At 40.1% G+C, this 21,366-nt stretch overlaps 1 protein-coding gene across 2 annotated transcripts in view; it reads left to right on the forward strand.

Annotated features, from left to right (window-relative positions):
• PLCB1 (phospholipase C beta 1) overlaps window positions 1-21,366 on the forward strand; it is a 331,414-nt gene that overhangs the window by 178,280 nt on the left and 131,768 nt on the right. For both annotated transcript variants that reach the window (XM_015620526.1, XM_015620527.1), the window contains exon 4: window positions 15,606-15,746. In XM_015620526.1, the coding sequence (XP_015476012.1) occupies window positions 15,606-15,746 (141 nt within the window). The remainder of the gene's footprint in view (window positions 1-15,605; window positions 15,747-21,366) is intronic.

Consider the following 21,366-nt stretch of genomic DNA (forward strand, 5'->3'; position numbering starts at 1 on the left):
TACTTCTCTTTTTTGTGTCTGAATATATGGAGAGGCTTCTTGCTACTTCAAAGTCTGAGTATTTAGAAAAAGGCTTGGAAAGGTAAAAGCAAGTGACATTGTCTACATTGTTTTATAAATATCAAAGCCACTTACTAATTTTTTTTCTATTGCCTGAAGAATAATCAGGTTTTTTCCAGTATTTTGTGCCTCAGCAATAAAATTCTTCAAAGATTTTAAGGGCTTATTTTCAGCTCCTTTTGCAAAAGGAGAGCTCTTGCAAAAATCTGTACCCTTCTCTAAATTCCTTTCTTTGTAAGCCCATGTTAAAATGTCACACCTTGGCAAAAGAAATATGTCAGAAACAGATACATCAGAGCAAGAAAAAAACCACCTGTTTTTTCTCTTTTTTTCATATGAAAGTCTGTAGTGTAAAGAGGAATTGTAAATGTAATTGAAGTCCTTGAAAAAGGCAAGACAAACCCAAAGTGAAGTTTGTGGGCACGCTCCTCATCAATCTGCAGTGCACTGAGTTCCCCAGGGCTGCTCAGGTGCCTCAGGTCAGGTTCTGCCCCAGAGTTTTGCTCCCACCATGGATGGGGGTTGGACCAGAAATGTGGGGATAAACTGCAGCCCATCACCCTCATCTCTTGGCTCATGCCCCTCTTCTGCAGAGCTCCCACTAAAGATCATCAGAGGAATCCATGGAAACACAAGGAGGAAGGGGCATCATTTTGCTTCTTGGTGGTTTGATTTAGTATTGCTTAATTAACTAATTACTGCAGCATCCATGGACAGGCTTTGTCCCAAGGACATCCCATTAAAGCAGCCCACACCTATTTAACTCCTCCTGTATTCTGTGAGCATCTGCTTTTCTTTCTTGTTTTAGGAATGTGGGACTTTGCATGGTCCGGTCAGTGGGATTATTCAAAGGCATTAACACTGTGTTCCCCCTGGCACAGCTTCTGGGAGTGTGCCAGCAGAGCTTATCCCAAATGCTTTTTACTCCCCAAGTCCTGAGTGCAGCCTTTCCTGTCTTAGATTCAGCATCTCCTAAGTCTTCTTGCATAGTACTTCCATTAATGGAATTAATTCAGTATTTGGATGCTTTTTAAGCAACCTTAACCTGCTCAGAAAAGTCGGTACCATTTTGCTATTTTATTTTATTTTTATTACTATTACTATTATTATTACTACTATTATTATTACTGTTGTGGGAGTGTGGCCATTTTTGGGTTTTAGGTTTTTTGGTGGTTTTTTTTCTTTTTTTGTGTGTTTTTTGGTGGTTTTTTTTAAGGCAAAAGAGAATTTGCCTGACAGCTGATCTAATAAAATATGCTCTGGTCAGGTATTTGCTCTGCTGCTGCTGACACTTGATCTGAGGGGAAACAGCACAATGAGCTGCTCCGAGCTTTAAAAAAAATAGGAAGTTGTTTTTCAGTATTTGTTTTTGTACATCATTGTCTGGGTAGGATCTTGCAGAAGGTCTCAAGAGAGGCAGCAGCAAACTCATGTTTGTTGTGTCCATGGAAGTGTTTTTTCCTTTCCTTGTTTTTTTAAGGTGTGAGATGTCAGCTTTTTGCTCATCACAAAGTTAGCTGAGATCAGTTTTGCAGTTACACTTCCAAGTTTCTGAAGGAAGGTGCAGAATCTCCCTGGGGCACCACCAGGGTTTGATCTGAGCCAAACCTTCTGAACCCAGTGGGGTGTCCAGGGGAAGGAGGTCACTCAGGTGTTACCATGTAACACTAAATAACTGGGAGTTATTAAAAATTCCATCTCTCTGGAATTGTGTTCCCCTCACAGTCTTAGAGCAACAGCTGAGAACTGAGCCATGATTTTCTTTGGCTCCTGAGAAGGATAATGTGGGTGCATTTATTACCCCAAACATCAGAAAGGCTGAGTGAGATCCAAAGAACAAAACCTAAAGAAATGAAAACAGCATTTACAGGAGGCACTGCCAGGAAGATGGAGGAGGATATTATTAGATATTAGATCTGTCAAGAAGAGTGGAGCTTTTCCTTGGAAGGTGTCAAACAAATCCAGACCTTGGGTGGCACTTTCCAGCTTTATAGATCACAGCACTCTTGACAGAAGATGTGGAGGATATCAGCAGATACGTTTTACACATGGAAAAAGCAAACAAAACTTCAAATGGCAAGAGAAAAGATCAGGTACTGAGGCAAAGACTCACCCAATACATGGAAATTTGATTTTCTTTAGGGCTGCCAGGGAAAAGCAGTATCAGATTAGGGTGTAACCCCTCTAAAGGTGCTAAGTGATTAAACACATTAAAGTGTGTTTGATAAAGGTTCTAGCAGACTGTTTTGAGAGCAGTACCTTTATTTGTGTCAGGTGCCCCAACTTTCTATAAACTTTCTATATTTTTTTAAATTTTCTCCACTATAGTTTAAATTTCTCCATTCCTTTGTATTAATATTGAAAATCCCAGCAGTGGTAAATTGGGGCTCTTTTGGTTGTTTTTCTAGTTTGGGGTTTTTTCTTAGTTGTTTTTTTGTTTCTTTGTGGGGGGTTAAAAAATTTTGTTTAGTTGTGGTCTTTAATTTTTCTTTTAAATCCATTTGAATAATGAGTACAATCTGGTTGTGGACAAGCTCCTTTAATATCTCATCAGAGCTGCAGTTAAAGGTCTCAGAGGTCAGATTTCTGGGTAGATGAAATCCACTGCAGCCTCAAAGTTTCTGTCTCCATAGTGAATTTCCTACCATTCAAGAGATTTACACCTATTCAGCAGCCTGGTTTAAAAAACTGATTAGAAACTTGATAAGCCAGAAATAAATTTCTGCTGGGAATGCTGCCCAGATGCTGCTCAAGCACACTTCCATTCACTGTGTGTTTTATTGGCACAGGTTGTTTTTCCAGGGGAAGGTGTAAGGCTGTACTTTTATTCCTGCCCAAATTGTGCATTTCCCAATGTTACATTTATCCCTCTTTCAAAACATCCTGTTGTTTCCTTCCTCCAAGAGCTTAGTTATGAGTTCTGATAAGAATCAAAATCAAAGCAGACATTTAAAAAATTTACTGAGGATTTACTCCCTGTTGTTAGTTGTGCTTGCACAGCCACAGAAAGTGGCAAATGCCACAAGCACCACCACCATAAAAAAAGAGTATAAAGAGTATAAAGACTAAAACCAGAAGGTGGTGCCAATATAAATTATGTCACAGAAATATTAAAAAAATAACTTTGTTAAGGTATGTATGTAAAAAATGTACATTTTTCTGAAAGGATTACAGATTTTTTTTTTTCAAATAAGCCTACTGAGCAAATAAATCCTAACCTATTTAAGTGTCTAACTGATATGGAAAAGAGGAAAAAGGGGTTCTTAGAAGATTTTGACCCTGTGTTGCTCACACTGTAGTTTCAGGTAGGTGCCAGCATGTACCACGTGGCCTTGTCTTGCTGCTATTTTGGGGAATCATTAATTTAAGCATTCAGGCTGACTCCATGCACTATTGATCTCCCTATTTATAGTACCAATCCATTACACACAGAGTTTTTATCTGTAGAGGATTTGTTTGGTTTGTGGGTGAGTTCACCTGGTTTGCAGGGCTTGGGGGTCACTGTCAGTCCAGGCAGCTCTGCTGGAAAAGTCCCATTTCACAGGCTTGGGAGATTTCTTCAAAGCACTGTTGGGATTCAGCTTCCTGTAATAAGAAAAGTTGAATAGAACAGGGAATTACAGAAAGGCTTTGTGTCCACACCGTGGTCAGCCACACACACCTCCACAGAATTGAAACTGGCTCCTTCATTCTCTTCCAAGGGTGCTGAAATGTTCAGCTGACCTAAGGGATGTCGCTTGTCACAGCAAGGGAACGCAGGCATCACCTCTTGAGTCACCTTGGGAGATGTTATACATTGAAATCTAGAGGGGAAAATTCTACAGCAACACCTCAGCAACAGTGCTGGTAGGAGATGCTGCTCTGGAGGGCACTGGAATAAAGAAATAAACATATAGAGAGGTGTAGATGGTGTGACAGCATCCTTCCAGCTGCTTGGTGGGGATGGCCAAACTCCAGCATTCCCAAATTCCCTGCAGGATGAAGGAGCTTCTGAAGTGGCCAGTGGGAAGCACTGGCACGCTGGCAGAATTATTATCCAGGTGTATCTCGATGCTTTTAAATTCCAGGAGGTATAAATGCATGAAGGGCATCGTGCCATTTTCTGTTGCAGGATCTCCTCCTGCTGTAAGCCAGGGTGGGGATGGTTCTGGTGGCTTTTCAAAGGCAAACTCTTAACTCTGCTCATGTGAATGCAATGAGGTTTTGTGCTTCATCACTTCAGAGCTTATTCAGATGTGTAAGTATGAAGCATACATTTATTCTTCTTCATAAAAATCATTCAAAGGAAAAAAAAATACTTCTGCTGTGTTAATACTCTCAGTGAGGCAAGAGCAGTTGATCAGAATATAAGGAAAAAGAAATTCTGTGAATTTTATAGAAGCAAAAGTGAGAAAAGCTCAGTTTACAGAGGGAGGAAATGAAGACACAGACTCAGGATTTTCCACCTCTCTTATCACAAGAGATGACTGGGTTTTGTTTGTCTCCTCATTTCCTGTTAAAGGATGGGGGGGGAAAAAGAACTTGAGAACAGCAAGGTTTGATGCATCTTTATTTAAAACCCAGTGTCAAATGATGTTGTTTTGGGGAAGTGACATTTAGAATATTCTCATATTTGCAGAATATCCCTTTCCAAATTGTGTCCATTCTAACTATTTGTTTTCCCAAGGATGCATTGGAAGGGATCCAGCTGGAGAAAGCATGCCCTTAGTGCCATAGTCTTATGTGCACAAAATATTTTTAATTTCCTTTTCAAAAAACATTGGACTTTGTAACCTTTCAGAAATATTTTGGTCAAGCCCTGGAGTTCATAGCTTTGCTCAGTCAAGTGCTCCACTGGGGATCCTTGGGAAAGGGGGGAGCACAAAGTGTGGCCTGGAGTTTGTGCAGGACTGTTCCAGCCTCCTCTACTCCCTTCTGGTCTCCTTTCTCCTGCCAAACCTATTTACTTGACATCCCCCAGCTAAAATTTGATTTTTATAATTGAAAATTAACTGCTTGGGTAGTTTATACACATCAAAGTGTGGTTTATTTTCCATTGCCTTTAAGGCTGTTTTATCCTTCATGTTGGAAAGCTTCTTATCTAGATGAAACAGCCTTAAATGGCTGGATTTAGTTCATTAAATTCTTGGATAACTGGGAGTCCGTCTGGCACTTAGTAAGTGAAATTAGGAAAAGAAGTTCTGATCTACCTTCTAAATGTAAGAAATTGAATTCTTTGCAAGCTGCCACCATTTGTACAAAGAGCTTTAAAAACAATCAATCACTGTTAAACTTTCTCTGCCAATTTTTACCCTTTCTCAGCTCCTGTAAGTCCAGGTGAACCTCTTTGAATTAAGGTGATGCCTTAAATTTTAGCTTTCCTGTTTTCCTGATTCTGTACTGCATTAGTATATAACTCTGAACTTCCCACAAAGTGTTAGCAAGTTCTTTTCACAGAAAAAAACATGGACATGTTTTTTTAGATGAACATGAAAAATATCCTTTGTCTCCTTGCACTTTCCCCAAGTTTAATTATTTCTGCTGTGGAAAAGAGCCATCCATGGGTATCAGAGGTGTTCACTGAGAACTCTCTGCTTTTTAGAGAGCAAAAGTGATGAAAATGGAGAAGTTTGAAGGACCAAGATTGGTGCAGTTGTCTTAATGCTCTGTGTCTCTGGATGTATAGGCAGAAACTTGTATTTATGAGTGAATTTTGGTTCCAGAACACATGTGAATAATTCAGATGCCCAAAACTACTCACTGAGAAGTTTGCATCTGGATTTTTTGGGACCATTTCCATCACTTTCTGCTTGCACTGATTTTTCCTCTTCCATGTCTTGGAGTTCTCACATTGTTTGGCTGCTCACAAATACGTGATACTCAGGATTTACATCAGCACTGTTCTCCAAGTTGATGTGTTGTGTTCTTCAAGCTTGTTTAAAATTGATCCAGCCACCCTTTTAATGTTCCTTTCTTCAATTAGTTCTCAAAAGTGTGGAGTACAAAACCAATGCCTTAAAATAATGTCCATGGCATCCCTTGAAGAATTCCTCTCTGCAGCTGCTTGCCAGAGACATCAGTGTTTGGATGTCCTTTTCCTAGCAGTGACTGAACATGTTTCCTGTACTCTTACAGGTGCTGAAATTAATCTCATTAAACCACCCAAATCCAGTTTCTGCATTTATTCACTGTTGTCTCTCTCTCCTCAGCCAGCAAAACATATTTGTGGTTCTTACTCATACTCCTTGTAGATTTTCCTTTATTTTTTTTCTTATTTTTTTTTTCTTCCTTCAGTAGTCATGTTGTCTTCTAAACCAGGAACCTATTTCTAGTTGGGGTTTTTTTTCTTGTAGATACTTATTTTAAAATTTAAAATGTACTTAGAGAAAATCTTCCTCTCTGGAGTAAATTGAAGTTTTAAAAAGGAATCTTAATTAGTTTTTTATTCTACATTACTTTTTCTCTATTTGCCCTCTGAGGCAATGGCATCTGCCATATGATTTTGCCATGTAGTTTTTAGATGATTTTGTGGATTTTCAGAGTCAAGTACCTTGACTTTGTGATACCCTGGCTCCGATTCCCATCGAGCTGGGTTGTCACCAGGAACCAGGACAACTCCATCAAGATCTGCAGGGAATAAGTTCATCTGTGCTGCTAATTTGGCACCAATTTGTAGGTGCCAAGTGTCCACATGTACTTCTGCTTCTGACTTGTATGAACTAAGGTGCAGTGCAGGTTTGGTGACATGTGACAGCGTAGGACTACTCATCATTAGCCATTAATAATTAATTAGATGTGTCATTAGGAGCCTGTTCTGAGCTCACAGGCTGATTTGCAGGAGCTGAGTATTTGCTACAGCCCAAGAGGGAAACAATATCCGCTCTCATTGCATCATCATTGCAATGGTTTATTTTTCTTTCCTACGCTGCAGATGAGGTTCCTAGAATTAAATACTTAAAGGTAATGAGAACAGTGAGTGTTTACAATAATTAAAATCAGGTAAATTGAAACCTTTAGCATTAAGCATCCCACATAACTATGTAATTTGAAAAAATGATACCAAAATGTGTTTCTCAGGTAAGAGAGAACAAAATATTGCTGGCATGGCACATAGGCTCTTTTCTTGAGCTTTTTTGGGTTTTTTTCTCTGCTAATGACTGTGTCTGAAATGTTGCAATAATAAGCAGCTCGTTAGTCAGATGTTTTCAATTCTGCCTTTCTGTGTTTCATCTGTTCTGTTTGTGTGGGGTGGGTGGTTGGTGCATTCAGCATTTCAGACCGTCTGGTTGTACACATTTCCACCAGCTAAAAAGCAAAACGATGCATTATAATGCAAGTGATTGTTCTGCAGCCCTCGTGGAGCACTCCAGAGCAGCGTGGTGGGCTTCCCACAATAACTCCCATTCAGCTCGTTTCAAGCATCTCAGATTTTTATAAATGCCAGATAAATGAAGAGCTGATTGTACCTCAACCTCTGAAGTAACCCTATTAAAATAAAATACATAGCAATTCCGAATTGGAAGAACAATGCATGTGAGATTTATAGATAAGTGAAAATTAAGCTGCTGTTCCAGCTATTCCTGCCCTTAGGTGCTGTGCAAGTTGCTGTAGAAATCATTTCATTTAAAGACTTTTTATAGGTTTTTCAATAGTCTCATACAGACCAAAGAAAATGAGTTCATAAAAGTGACATGAAAATGAGATGAGTTTCTTTTCACCACTGTCTGTTCATCTCTTCGTTTAAAATTAAATTGAAGAAAAATTTTGGAATTTTGGGGAAGGAAAAGCAGGGAAGGGAAGTTTGTGTGTTTAAAGGTCATCTTTAAAATAATGAGCCATCTGCAGCTGATAAAAATTGGTAAAAACTGCAAGTTAGAAAACACCTAGAGGAAAGTTGTGAATGGTTGTAGCTGCTTGGTATTTCACCTTTACAGAGTTGACATCTAAATTAAGATTTAAACTGTGAGATGTAAAGTTTTTTCAAGTTAATCACAACCACATCCAAAAGCACTGAAAAACACCACATTTGGTCTGATTTTACTTAGATGGTTTATACTGTCACTTGTTTTTTGTTAGAACACACAGTCTTCCAAACAATTTCAAACTCAAATACCATGAACCTAGGAAAAAAAAAAATCTTGAAAAATATGAACCTTAGGATGGAAAACTAAAAAAAACCAATCCAGGCTGAATATTTGCTTAATGTTCTGTCACTAGAGCATGAGAGACCCAGGGAAGCTGGATTTGGATCACTTGAACTGTGAGAAAGGTCAGAAAAAGAGGAATGAGGTGGCCGTGGTTTTGTCCCTGGGTTTTTCCTCTGCACATCCAGTTAATTCTGTTTGTATTTCAGATCAAATCCTGGTTTCACTGTGTATGGCATAGATATCATTTGGGGATCTCTCCCCATTTCCCCCAGAAATCAGTCTGATTTTGTATTTTAAGTAGTAGCTTCACCAAAACTAGCACTGAATAACCAGTGAATTTGTGGTGTTGTCCCCAGTAAACTTTTTGCAGCACATCTGGTACAGAGATGGTGGTGCCATTGAAAATTATAGGTTAAAAAGTGTCCTGTCAGCCTGGCTGTCCAGCACATCAGCTGCTCCCTCCAGCTTGCTTGCATTCTGTCCTCCTGATGTGGTGACTGACATAGGACTGGCTGATTTTTTGTGGGGGGTGTCCCTAAGTGTTAGAAAAATACTAATTTATCACGTTTTATGTTTTTAAATAATCCATGTCTTGCAGCATGGGTATTGTAGAAAGTCAGCATGAATTCATCCTGCATATTCAGAGCTCAAAGTTAGAATTGTATTTGGAAATGCCTATTGACACAGGCCTCACTTTTCCAAAGTTCATTTGTACAGGCAGACATCAGCTTCCCTCTTATTCCTTTGCCAAAGAAAAAATACATATTAAGCTCTCACTTCCTCAAAAGTTGTAAATCACAGAAAAAGAAGTATCTTCACTCTTCTTCATAGCCTGGTCCTGGTAAACTTGATGTATCGATGTTCTTACTTCAAGCATGGAATTGGATTTAGCTATTTTAGGAAAAACAGCCATTGTTCTGGACTAGCATTGACTGCTCGAGGTGTGATTTATGGCATCTTGTCCTCCCTGATAACACCTGTGGGAAGAACAGCCCTCGGATTTCAGTTGCATCTGAGGTATTTGGGATGGCTGCATGTACCAGATCTGTAGGAAGTCAGTGGATGCCTTGGATCTCCTTCTCCAGGGACTGACTAAAGCATTTCTGACTCCTTTTACCTCATGCTGAGTTATATGTCAGAAATATTTCACTCTATTAACTGAGCAGATGGTCAAAATGAGACCAGTTTAGATGATTGAGATTATTTTTTAAGGAAACTTCCTCTTGTTTTGTGCACACTGACTTGGTTTGCACAGAAATGATGTCTGGATGACTTGGGTGTTTAAACAAGAACCTGGCTCTGTTTCTGTGCATAGGTAGCTATGGTGATATCATGCCAAATTTGGAATCCATTCTGAAACCTTAGAAAGGAGGATAAATTTATTTGCAAATATTTTGGGTATATCTTGATCTGATACTCTTTTGTGAAATGTGTGAAGACATTATTTGTATTAAAACCATACTGGAGTGTTTACTGGGCTAAATAGATTGCTGGTTTAATGATAACGATTTTGGTAAGGATAACTTGATACAAATAAATCCATTTAACTATCAAACTTCCTGTGTATTCTGTGTAATGGAAGAGAGTTTGGAGAACACTGTTTTGAATATTTTTGATGTAGTAATTGGAGTCTAGATTTCACATGACTGTCATTAAGACAGACAAAATCCTGTCACTGAGTTCTGCAGATGTGATTCCCATGTATGGACACTCTCCTTAATCAGTCAGAGGGATTGCTGAAAGATAAACTTAGAGTTTTGACTTTGGTCTCAACAAAGGAGGGAGAGAAAAGAGATTTCTTTGAAGGATGAGTCTGTTGATGCACTTGATGGGAAGCTCTTAGTGATGTGTGACACGAAGGGTATTTGAACCAGCTGTGAAATCTGTGTGGGGATTGTTAGCAGTGAATTTCAGCTGGTTAAAAAGGACATTTTTTATCTGAGGGTCAGGCTGGTGCAGACATAAAGAAGCAACTCTTAGGAACCATCATGGACCCAACAAGTTTGGAAGATCAGAGCTATGTGCTTCAGGTGCCACAGATGATACAAAATCATTTTAAGAGCCTTAGAAAGCAATTCCTATCCTTAGTTGGGGTGTTCTGGTCTGGGCAGCTTGCACTGAGGAGTTTGGTTGGGTCACCACAGCATTGCTGAGGCTTGGGAACTCAGCTGAAGTCCTTAGCTAGCCACAGTGGTAAGTGGTCTGATTTTAGGAATCACTTCTTGTTTCCTATTTTACTGCCCCATAACCAGCAACTTACCTGCTGTGTAAAGTGTTAAGAGCTGGTATTTTGAAATCAGGGCCAAATATATGAGATATCTATGCTATCTATATATATATATATATATATATGCATATATATATACATTTTTGTTGATAAACATTCTGTAATGAGGAATTCTTGAAGATGAGACGTTCTATTTGTAGGAAATCTGTGGGAGTTCTGCCTTCAATGGAGTCACAATATAAAGTCCTAATTTAGCAAGGTTCTTTGTTTAATTTAAGCCTCAAACTCGAGTCTTTCCTGGAAAACTCTGCATATGGAGCTAGCTAATTATGCTTCTTTCCTCCTCTATATTCCATCTCCTGGGATACATAAAGATCTAGAAAAATATACATGCACTTTTGAATGCTTGGAAATCTCACTTTGATGAGCAGAAAACTAAGATGAGAATCTGTGCCTTTTTTTTAATGTTTAAAATCTCTCCTGAAGTTATCAGGACATAAATACAAAGATTTGGGATTGTGATAGTTACAGGTAGTAATGCAGACTGTGATAGTTACAATGTAGGGAATTCTGAAGCACTGTGTTACTCTGTAAAATAGTTTTAAGAGTTTTTGCTCTGTAAATTAATGTCTTCACCCAAAATTCACAATATCTGTCCCAGCTGCCCAAGAAATTCTGATTCTCTTGATAATCACCCAATTTGGCCATCCCATTATCTGTAACTATCAAACCCCAGGAACATCTTTAGCACTGGACAGATTTTTTTCCTTCTTAAAGGGAGCATAAAGTGCTCTCTGAGATGGTGCTGCTGCTTTGGGAAGCATCAGTAAGCAAAGGGAGCTGACCTGCTGCTCCCTGGTGTGTTGGAATCAGCATTTGAGTGCCACAGAACCTTGTGGCAGCCTTTTATAACTGTGTATGAAAAAACCAGGTTTCCACAGACAGATGGTGTGTTGCAGGTTTTCAGAAGTAAAAAAAGTTTAAGGAGCTGGTGGTACTAATAAAAGATGTTATGGCATTTGCTGTGCTGTGCAGAGCATACACTAATTGGGATTTCAGGGTTAAGACCTACATTTGAATAACACAAATCACGGTGGAAAGCAGGGTTTGTAATGTGGCTGAGGTGCCTCTGTGTTATTCTTATGATTTCCAGTGAAAAGGAAATGCAGCATGAGAAAGTTTGGGAAGTCTGCAATCTATTTTTATCCATCTGCCTACAGGACCCTGGTTTCTAACAAAAAGTCATTACTTTGTTCATGAAAATGGTAGGACTCCCATGAGCTTTTAATTTTTAATTTTTTTATGTTTCTGATTTTTTTTTCTCTATTCTCTCTTTATTTCTCATTGATTTAAGGTATATTTTCTTTGATAAGTTTCCCAAGACAGCACAACCAAATAGGGAAGATTTTGTCCAATGAGCAGGTAATCCTCTGACCAATCTCTGCCTCAATTTGACATGACTAATTTGATTTTTGATAGATTCTAAAGCTCTTTGTGCTGCCAACACCATCCTTATCACCTCCTCCATATTTGCCTGCTCACAAATTCTGTCTCCCTCTGGGAATTCAAGCACTGTCCCATCCAAACACTGATTTTCCTGACCTATTTCTGGGGCAGTCTTTAGGCACCCCCAGTCCTTGAGCTGAAGCTCCTACCAGACTCCCGTGGAAAGGGAAAACCAAGCTTGTCCCTGGTTCTTTTGACTGGAAGAAGCAAAAGAGAACATCAAATACTTAAAATATTGAGCTACATAGGGGACTTTAATGAGTTATGTGGGTATTGCCAATGGCTGCTGTTTATTTGCCATCCCATGGGTGTATTCCCAAACTTCAGCAGCTCAGGTGTTCCAAAAGTTACTGTAAGCAATATTAAATGAGTATAATTGTTCTGAATGTCCATCAAAGAGCTCGATGTGTTGCTGATTAGACCCCAGTCTAGTAAAGAGCTTATCCCAAAACCCAATCTGACCACTTGGGAGCCAATGTATGAAACACAGCCCCAACCAGCATCAGGCTTGTCAGTGTCATTCCCTAAAATGGAATTACCTTAATCAAAGCAATCCAATTTACATAAAATAAGCTCAGTTTGGTCTTGCTGCTTGGTTTGGTTTTTTCCTCCCATGTGCTTTCCTGCCATCTCCGCAGGAAAACCTGCTGACATTTTCAAAAGGGCTTTGATTCATAGAGCACTGATAGTCTTCAAGATGTTGATAAAGGATATTTTGCTCATCTCTTTAGCACTGTTTGCAGCAGAGCTGTTCATGAGGAATGTGGGAGCTGGTGGTGGGCTTTGCTATCTGAGAACTTGAGATCCAAGCACTAATCTTGACCTAGATCATTGTCACTGACAAGTGCATCTGTCACCCCAGAAGGGCAAATAACACCCATGGCAGGGGTCAACAAGGGTATGAATCATGTTAGCATCAAAATTATTCTCTTGCACTGAACATAAAAATATAAATTTTAAAAAAAATATTAAAAAACAGCTATTAAAATATGTATTTTGAGTCTGTGAAGGCCACAGCAGGTTGCACTGAGACAGCCCAGGACACGTGGTATATTCCCTTTATTAACAGCTGCTGGATGGTGGCTGGACAGTGCACTGCTGTAATGGACTGTGTGCTTCAAACTTTGCTAGACAAGTTTTAAACAGGACAGAGACATTCAACATTTTATCCATTCAAACTCAGCAACCTAAAGAGGGTGGTCTGTCTGACTGCTTGCCTGTACAACCTGGTGAAACCAATCTTTGGTATGGGTGACCAAATTCACACTCACATTGCTTGATTTGCCACTTTGCACTTGTAAAAAGTGAGCCACTGCCAGATAACTTCTCTTTTGATGAATTTGCTTGGAAAAAACCATCTCATTTCAAATATGTTTCTTTTTTTATTCTGTGGTGCGTGGCTAATGCGTATCTTAGTCTAACTGGAGTGTGATTCATCACTGAGACATCCCTTGGCCGAGTGTAAATAGGAAAGAAAAAGGTTATCTTCTCTCTTCTTTTGTCGCTACGATTGCAGTTCATCATGCGGAGCGGAACTGCGAGCAGGAGGTTCAGCCAGGGAGACGGAGAGAGGAATGACAATGATGTGAAAGGGACTGAAAGCAGATTGGCAATCCCGTTCTGTCTGAGCACACAAAGAATGATGCTGGTCCCAGACAGGCCCTTGAGCAGAGGCATTTATCTGTCTGATTTGGGGGTTGAAACGGTAGAGGGTAAAAAGGAGATGGATTCTCATCTCCCAGAGACATAAAACAAAGCTTTGAAACATCCAGCCTGTAAATAAAAGAGAAAGGAACCCATCTAGTAATGCACCATGACTGACTTAGCAACTGCAGGGCATTTCTCTAGCTCTTCTCCCAGATCTGAATGATACCATTTCTTTGTCTTTCTCCTTTGAATCCTCATCTCTGAAACACAGCTACTATTTTTGTATCCCTCTCCTGTTTTTCTCTCCTGTGAAAGGCTGTGATTAACTTGTTTACCCACGAAACCATCTTTGTTTCGGAGCACAATGATATTCACAATTTACAGAGCCCTCAAATAGGATTATTCTGTCTGTTCTTCTGTAACACTTGGCATCATACCCAGTATTTAAAGAGACTCAGCATTTATGATAGACAGCCTTGTACTTTCTTTTCAGTCTCTACCTCATGCTCCAAAAATGTTTTCCTAAGTCTGGTGAAGTGTTTTGGTGAACACACACACGGCTCCATTGGCTCCAAGAAGATATGATACCAATCAGGAGATGCCCTTCAGATTGATGTCTTGTTGGTACAGGATTTCCTGCAAGATCCATAAAAAATGGCCCTTTTTATCATCTTAACCTTGTTATATTAAATATAATTGGTATCAGTCGGTGAAAATGTAGATACTTATTCAAGAAGTTATTAAATATTAAGAATACCCTAAACTGAACATATGCAGACAGTGCGGGGAGAAGGTTCACGGGAAAGTGAAATTTAAAGTGCAGTGCATTTATTGTGTCAGTTTAGAAAGAATTTGATCTCTACACAGCATCTGTCATCCCACAGGGATTCTATTTGCTGGCCATTTTTTAGTTTTTGTAGGAGACTTGACAGTCTTGCCTTCTAGGAAACCTGAGCTTTCACATTACACGGGCCCTTTCCAAAGGGCTGAATCCAATCATGAAGGGCAGCTTTTCATCTGTCTTTATAAACTTCACCGTGAGGCCAAGGAGCTGTTTTCTTTGTTTCAAACACACTGAGTGCATTTCTTGGAAATGCTGCAGCCTAATAGAAATGAGGAGAGTCACCAAACAACCTGAGGTTTTTACTCACACACTTAGGTTGCCAATGAAGCTGAGGTTCAGGCTATTAATAGCTGATAAAAATCATTGAGTGTGCCTTTCCTTCACAGAATTGTTGGGTAGTCACTCTGTCGAGGCTGGAACAAGGTGCCCATGGAAGGGGTTGAGTCACCATCCCTGGAGGGGTTTAACAGATGTGTGGATGTGGCATTGGGGGACGTGGGTTAGTGGTGGCTTTGGCAGTGCAGGGGGAAGAGTTCAACTCGATGCTCTGAAAGGTCATTTCCAACCTACATGAGTCTATGATTCTGTATGGGATACAAACTGAGGGGAAAAAAAGGCTAAAAGCTAAATCTAAATGGAATATAACTAATAATTTAAATAATACATGACCCGTTGAACATGAAGAAGAAAGAGGAGGGCTATGCTAAAATTCTATTATTCATTTCATAGCGTTTAAGAAAGTTAATTCCAGAATTTTTCTTAATTCCTTAGGAAAAAGTAACTTCTCATTTTCAGTTTTATCTAAAATCCATTAAAATCACAGGGAATGTCTCTGCTGAGGACAGTAGCCTTTGGACAGATTGTGTTGCTCTGACAAGCAACACAGTTTGTGTTTTCTTAACTTCTGCGGCAAAATAACTGAAAATAGCAATGTGCAGCCATCAGCTGGACAGCTCTGAGTCTGTACAGCACCAATATGGAGCTCAAAGGAGGATTTACAGCAGTGATTTCCTTTGTATTCTGGGTTAATAACGTGAAGTATTTTATTGAGTCATTAACTAGATCAGAACCTAGCACCAACATGTTTAAAATGTTCAAAACAACATAAATTTTCAAAATGGAAATATTTTTAATTTTTGCACCTACATACATTTGCAAAAGGTTTTTAATTATTTTGTCGTTATTTCACCCGCAGGATCCGAAGCTGCGCGAGCTGCTGGATGCTGGGAACGCGGGAGGTCGGCTGGAAAATCGGATGATAACTGTTGTGTATGGCCCAGACCTGGTCAATATATCCTACTTGAACCTGGTGGCATTCCAAGATGATATAGCAAAGGTAACACACCTGATAGATACAACTTATTTAATTTGTTTTTTCTCTCTTGATTCTGCCTCGCTTCTTCTCACACTTGGATTTCTCAGCTTCTCTGGGCTGAGCTCCTTCAGGATACTCCCTCATGAGGAGTTCTGCTTATCTCAGTTCTCTGGGTCAGGAGAAAACTCCAAAGCCTGCTAGGATCTTGTTTCTTGTGTTTTTTAGGATGTTATCACAAAAATTGGCAGACTTCTCCAGACTTTTGCTCAAGTTCAATTCATCTTGCTCTTTTGGCTCACTTTGGCCTTGCAGGCACAAAATGGCCCCAAACTGTGCAGCCTTTTTATTTTTATATTTATCCAATTAACAATAGACACATATATTATTTTTCTTAATGACCTGTCTCACCTGTGTGCTGCACTGCAGCATTTTCTATCCAATCACTTACTATTACCCAAAAATCTCTAGAAGAAGAAGGAAGGAGAAGAAACAACACTCTAAATCCTCCATTTTGTCTTTTGCTTTCTAAACTAGTTTAACTCTTAACTTTTTCACCCAGTGACTTAAGAAAACTCTCTAATCTACACACTTAAACTTTTAGCTTTCCTATTTAACTTTAACAGTTGTTTTTATGTATCAGCATGAAAACATGCCCATCAATTTCATGTTATAGGAAATTCAGTGTTCTCCTGGATCTCAGAGCTAGGTATCAGAGACAAGGGCACACACTCTGTGTCTCAGACTCCAGCAATAGATGAAGATATGTCATATCAAATTCAGGTTTTGGAAGTAGTGTTTTGAGATATGGATAAATGAGCTAAAAGTGGGAATTGCTATGAAATGAATCACAGTTCTGTTCTGGAGCTTCTCCCAAGAAGAAATGTGCAATCTTTTTTTTGTTTTGTTTTGGGTTTGTTTTTTTTTTTCAAGAAGTTTGTTCAGCAAAATTTATACCCATGGCTTATAAGTGTGCTCATGTTCAGAACATGTTCCTAAAGCCCAAATAATCACAGTGAAAATACTGCTCCACACAAATTTTAACTCAGGAATGAGAGGTTACACTGTGGCTCCCCAAGCACACATCAACATTTCAGTAGCAGCATCACATTTTGCCCTCTGAGAGCCCTTGATAAGCCTTATAGTCAACATCATTGCCTTAGAAAAGTATTTCTCCCATGCAGGTCCATCACTTTCCTCTGTCCAGCCCACAGAATGAAACTACACTGATATTAGTACATTTGGGTTTGGGTTTTTTCCTTCTTCCAATTTCTCTACAGTTCAGTTCTATTTAATGAAGTGGGAGCTTTTACTTTATCTATTTCAAACAGACATTCCAAAGCTTCTCCTCTTTCCACTTCCACTCATATGGGTACGCTCTGATCCCAGCCTGCAGACATCCATGCACAGAACACTTTCCACAGAGTGTTTTTACATCCTGGAGTTCACTAGATTGTGCTAAAATGAGGTTCTCTGCAGCCTGCTGTGATTTAACAACAGCAAGCAGTTATTTTGTCACCTCACAGGCAACAGGGCTTGTTAGACCAGGTGCAAAAAGGTCATAGGATGAAAGCCTTCAGCAAGGAGGGAACATTTTTGCTTGCCAGATTCCTATTCCTGCTAATCTTCTTTAGCCAACTGGCAAAAACACGATTTCCAATTTTTCTTTGACGTAGAAGAATGGAAACAGAAAGAGTATGTGGTGGTCCATGAACAGCTGAGAGGGAAGTGCTGTTCTCAGACTTGAAAATGCAGAGCTCTACAGGGTGAGAAATCTTAACACTGCAGAAATGAAAGCAATTGAAATAACTCTTCAGGAAAAAAAAGGAGCTATGTTTATGGTGGCAAATGAAAAGGTATGCTAAAGCTTTACCAGCAGAAATTGCTGTCCCTTATGAAGGAGCAAAGAAAATCACCCAAATCAGAAGCTTATGTCCTTCTTTTTCACCTGCTTGTCTAGCCAGCAGTCGGTGAGCCACAATCTATTTGCTAAAACAGCACAGAAATGGATATTTTAGGGCTATTTTCTGTTTGATAATGGAACCTTAAAGTACAGTTGATAAAATCATGTTTTGTAAAAGCTTGGTTACTCTAAATCTTGAGTAACTCCTACTATCTGAGTAACTAAGAATCTGAGTCTTCCTTTTTATTCACAAATGCAATAGAGCAAATAAATTAATATTTGATCATTTGGGCACTATGGGCTGGGGATGCAATTTTTAAGGTATTGCAGATTAACTGTGTGTGCTTTGAGGTCATGTTAAATATCCTGATTGTTTCAATCAAAACAGTTTTGATCACTGTTGAATGCATCTAAAAAGTCCTCCCTTTTTAACCTGTTTACCAACTTTATGTGAACCAGAACCAAGATTTGGTCTTCATTGTCTCTTGAGCCCCACGCAGTGACTCAGAGAAGTTGTAATAAATAAGCACATCAGGCACAAATCATCTCTTCAGGGAGCTCTGGGGAGGAATGTCAGTACGAGACATTTTCACCACCACACTTGCACATTCTGACCCTTCTGATGTTCCAGAGAAATCAAGTGCCAATAGAAATCTCTCCCATTCATTCCTTTTCGGTGCATGAATATTTTTTTGTTAACCCTTCATTTGTCATACCTTGTTTTTCAAGTTATGTTGCAAGTGTTGATCAGACCTCCCTTAAGGAGAAAGTCAAAGTAAAGTGCAGTGGTCTTAATGAGGCTTTTAAAATTATTCCCTTATAAATTTTCTCCCTTTGCAGAGGGCTGCCTTTCCTGCTACAATCTCTGCTTGTCACATCCACTGGCCAAGTTATGGGAGAATTAGGAAAATATAAGTCTCAGGTTATTCAGCTTGCCTCAGGTGCACTAAATAAGAATGTCAGTGTGCTGACATTGTTCATTCCTCCAGGAGAAAGGAACTGATGTTTAAAGCACATCAGTGATGAGCTGAAGGGCGCCTGGTTTGTTAAAAGAATGCAGCTTGAAATTCATTAGGGCTGGTCTAAAGGGCAGGCAGGAAGGTGTGTCCTGGTGGGGAAGGGAAGCAGCATTCAGAGAGTGCTCCCTTATTCTCGTTTGAGAATGCCTGTCTGGGGTAGGATTTATTTGGGATCATCCACAGATTGCTGCAGAAGCAACAGAGGTTTATTCTCAAACCCTGTTCTGAGCAAATGCTCCTTTTCTGTGTCTCCATTCCCAACATGAAAAACTCCAACCCATCAACCTCTGCTCCACAGCAGTTCACTCTGTTCCCAAATCCAGCAGACTCCAAAGTGAACATCTCATTTTTCCCATGTCTTTCCTCTCACTCTCCTTGGTGTCTCTCACCTCAGCTCTCTCCTTTCTGCACTGTCAATCCTGGCCATGCAGGCCCTGTCCAGAGCCCAAGGAAACCTGTTTCTCCTTGGTTTGAGAGCTTTGGGTAAAATGCATCACTAAGAGCTGATGAATTCCTCCATAAGTAAAATGATGTCATCAAGTATGATTCACAAGTCATGCTGTACTATTCTTTCCAGCACACATCTTTATTTTTCTAGCTTCCCCAGTGTATGTAAGAGCTCGATCAGTAGAACAAAATGCTAAAGCAAGCCACATAAATTCACATCTATTTGATATGTTGTTTTTTTAAATAAAATTCTGAAAGTGTAGAGTTTCAGCAGCTTTCTTAACCTCCCACCAAAAAGAAATGTGTGAGGAACTTTGCCTTCACACATAGCTCAGGGCTGATATGAAGGAAGTGTTTTCAAGGCTCTGTGCTGCCTTTTCTTATGAAAAAGGTCTCATCTCTTCTGTTGCACTGAATGTCTTATTGTATCCTGATGCATGCAGTGGTAGAGATTACTTCACTGAGCAGCACATTTCCAAACAAGCTGCTGCTCATGTGCTATCTGCCAAAGCACTGAACAGCGGAATTATTCGTCAGCAGGGTTCACAGGAGTGATAAAAGCACTGGCATGACAGGACAGAGCCAGGAGGGGATCAAGTTCAGGAAGCTCTTATCATGATGGATGTGACTTGCTTGGAGTTGAAGACCAGAAATCTGGGTCTTTCCTCTCCCAGAAGGGATTGGTGCTGGGTTTGTTGGCACTGCTGCAGCCCTCTCTCAAAAAGCCCAGATTTATATTTTCCTGTTGTATCACATCTGTGCAGAGGCTGCAGCGCCCGTGGCCATTGGGAGGCTGCTGTAACCTTCCCACAGCTGGCTGTTTTCTCTCCACCCAGAACAGCTTCCCATCCCTTGGAGCGCTCTCCCCATGCTCTGCCTGCTGGGATCACTGCTGCAGAATTGGGAGTGGGGGCTCTGCTCTCTGCCATGCAGCAAACACAAGGAAATGGAACCATTTGGTAGCTGAAGCTGCAAGGCACACCTTGACTCACAGCTTGGTGACAGCCCAGCAGAGTCAGTTCCAAGCATGTCTTTATTTTCTAAGCTCTGTCCTCAATGCTGTTTATTTATCCCCCTCCTGCCAAGGGTTCAGATCAGCGGCTGGAAAGATGATGTGACCCTTGGCAGATTCGCTCATCTTGGCTTTTTGGCTGTGGCTCTGGGGTGCCTGGGGTCTAAAATGGGAGAGACAATGAGCAAGTGTTCCTTGTGACCTGGTTAGAAATGGCTCAGCCTGCAGGTAGCCCTCAGAATGTTTGGCAAGAATGATGGGATTGCTTTGGAGAGCCAGGAAAAGCCAGCAGAGGAACAAAATGGAACAAATGGCAAGACTGCTTATATAAATAATGTGTGTGACAGGCACATAATAAGTGAGTTCCCCTTACATTCCTGTCAACAAGCATTTGGACAAAGAAAAGGAAGAGCTGGGGTTGTGGGATACTCTTGAAGCGCCCTACTTCTGTTTTATACAAAATATTTCAGCTTTAAGCCCAGCAGAAGCAGCGAGATGAAAACAGTCTATCAAGATCTGTTAAAAGCCAGTATATTTTCAATTTCCAAATAATATTTTGTGTTGCTGTTAATCTGTGTGGCCGCTAGTGTCACAGGGAGAAGTTTGAGCAGCTATTATTAGTGCCTAAACAAAGCAGTGTTTACAAGATGAGCCTATTTTAAGCCTGGAAAAATGAGTTGCCAAGAAGAAAAACAGATGCTGCACTTAATATGCTCTCTGTTCCAAGAGTCACAGCAAAGCAGTTGTGTTAAAGAACCCAATTCCTCCTCCTCTGCTTTCTCACACCCCTGATTTTTTCAAACTGGACCTAAGAAGGAAAAACAATTAAAGAAGAAAAATGGCAGTGGTCACGAGAAGGTTGAGGGGAGGACTATCTGAGCAGCACTGATTTGCCTCCAGAACAAGTGTGTGTCCAAGGGAAGAAGGTTTCTCTTCCAGAAGCAGCAGCCACAGGAGAGGAGGAGAGGTGTTATCTCTGTTGCTTAGGGGTGAGGTGATAAATGGGATGGGTGCAGGATCTGAAAGCTGGAGGACATCAAAGCCACTAAATCAAAAGGCAGCCTTTTCTACTCCTCCTCAGGAGCAGCAGTGTGAGACCAGGAACAAGGTCTGATTACGTCAGGGAAAAACCTCAACATATAAAAATGATGGAAAAAAACCCCAATTTCTCAAATCAATCACCTGGTTGTGTAGAAAAATGAGGGTTTTTAGGTAAAACAGGCTCTAAGCTCCAAAGTGATGTAGGAACATTTGTTCCATTGA

Source organism: Parus major, chromosome 3 (genome assembly GCF_001522545.3).
Source record: "Parus major isolate Abel chromosome 3, Parus_major1.1, whole genome shotgun sequence".
Lineage (NCBI taxonomy): Eukaryota > Metazoa > Chordata > Aves > Passeriformes > Paridae > Parus > Parus major.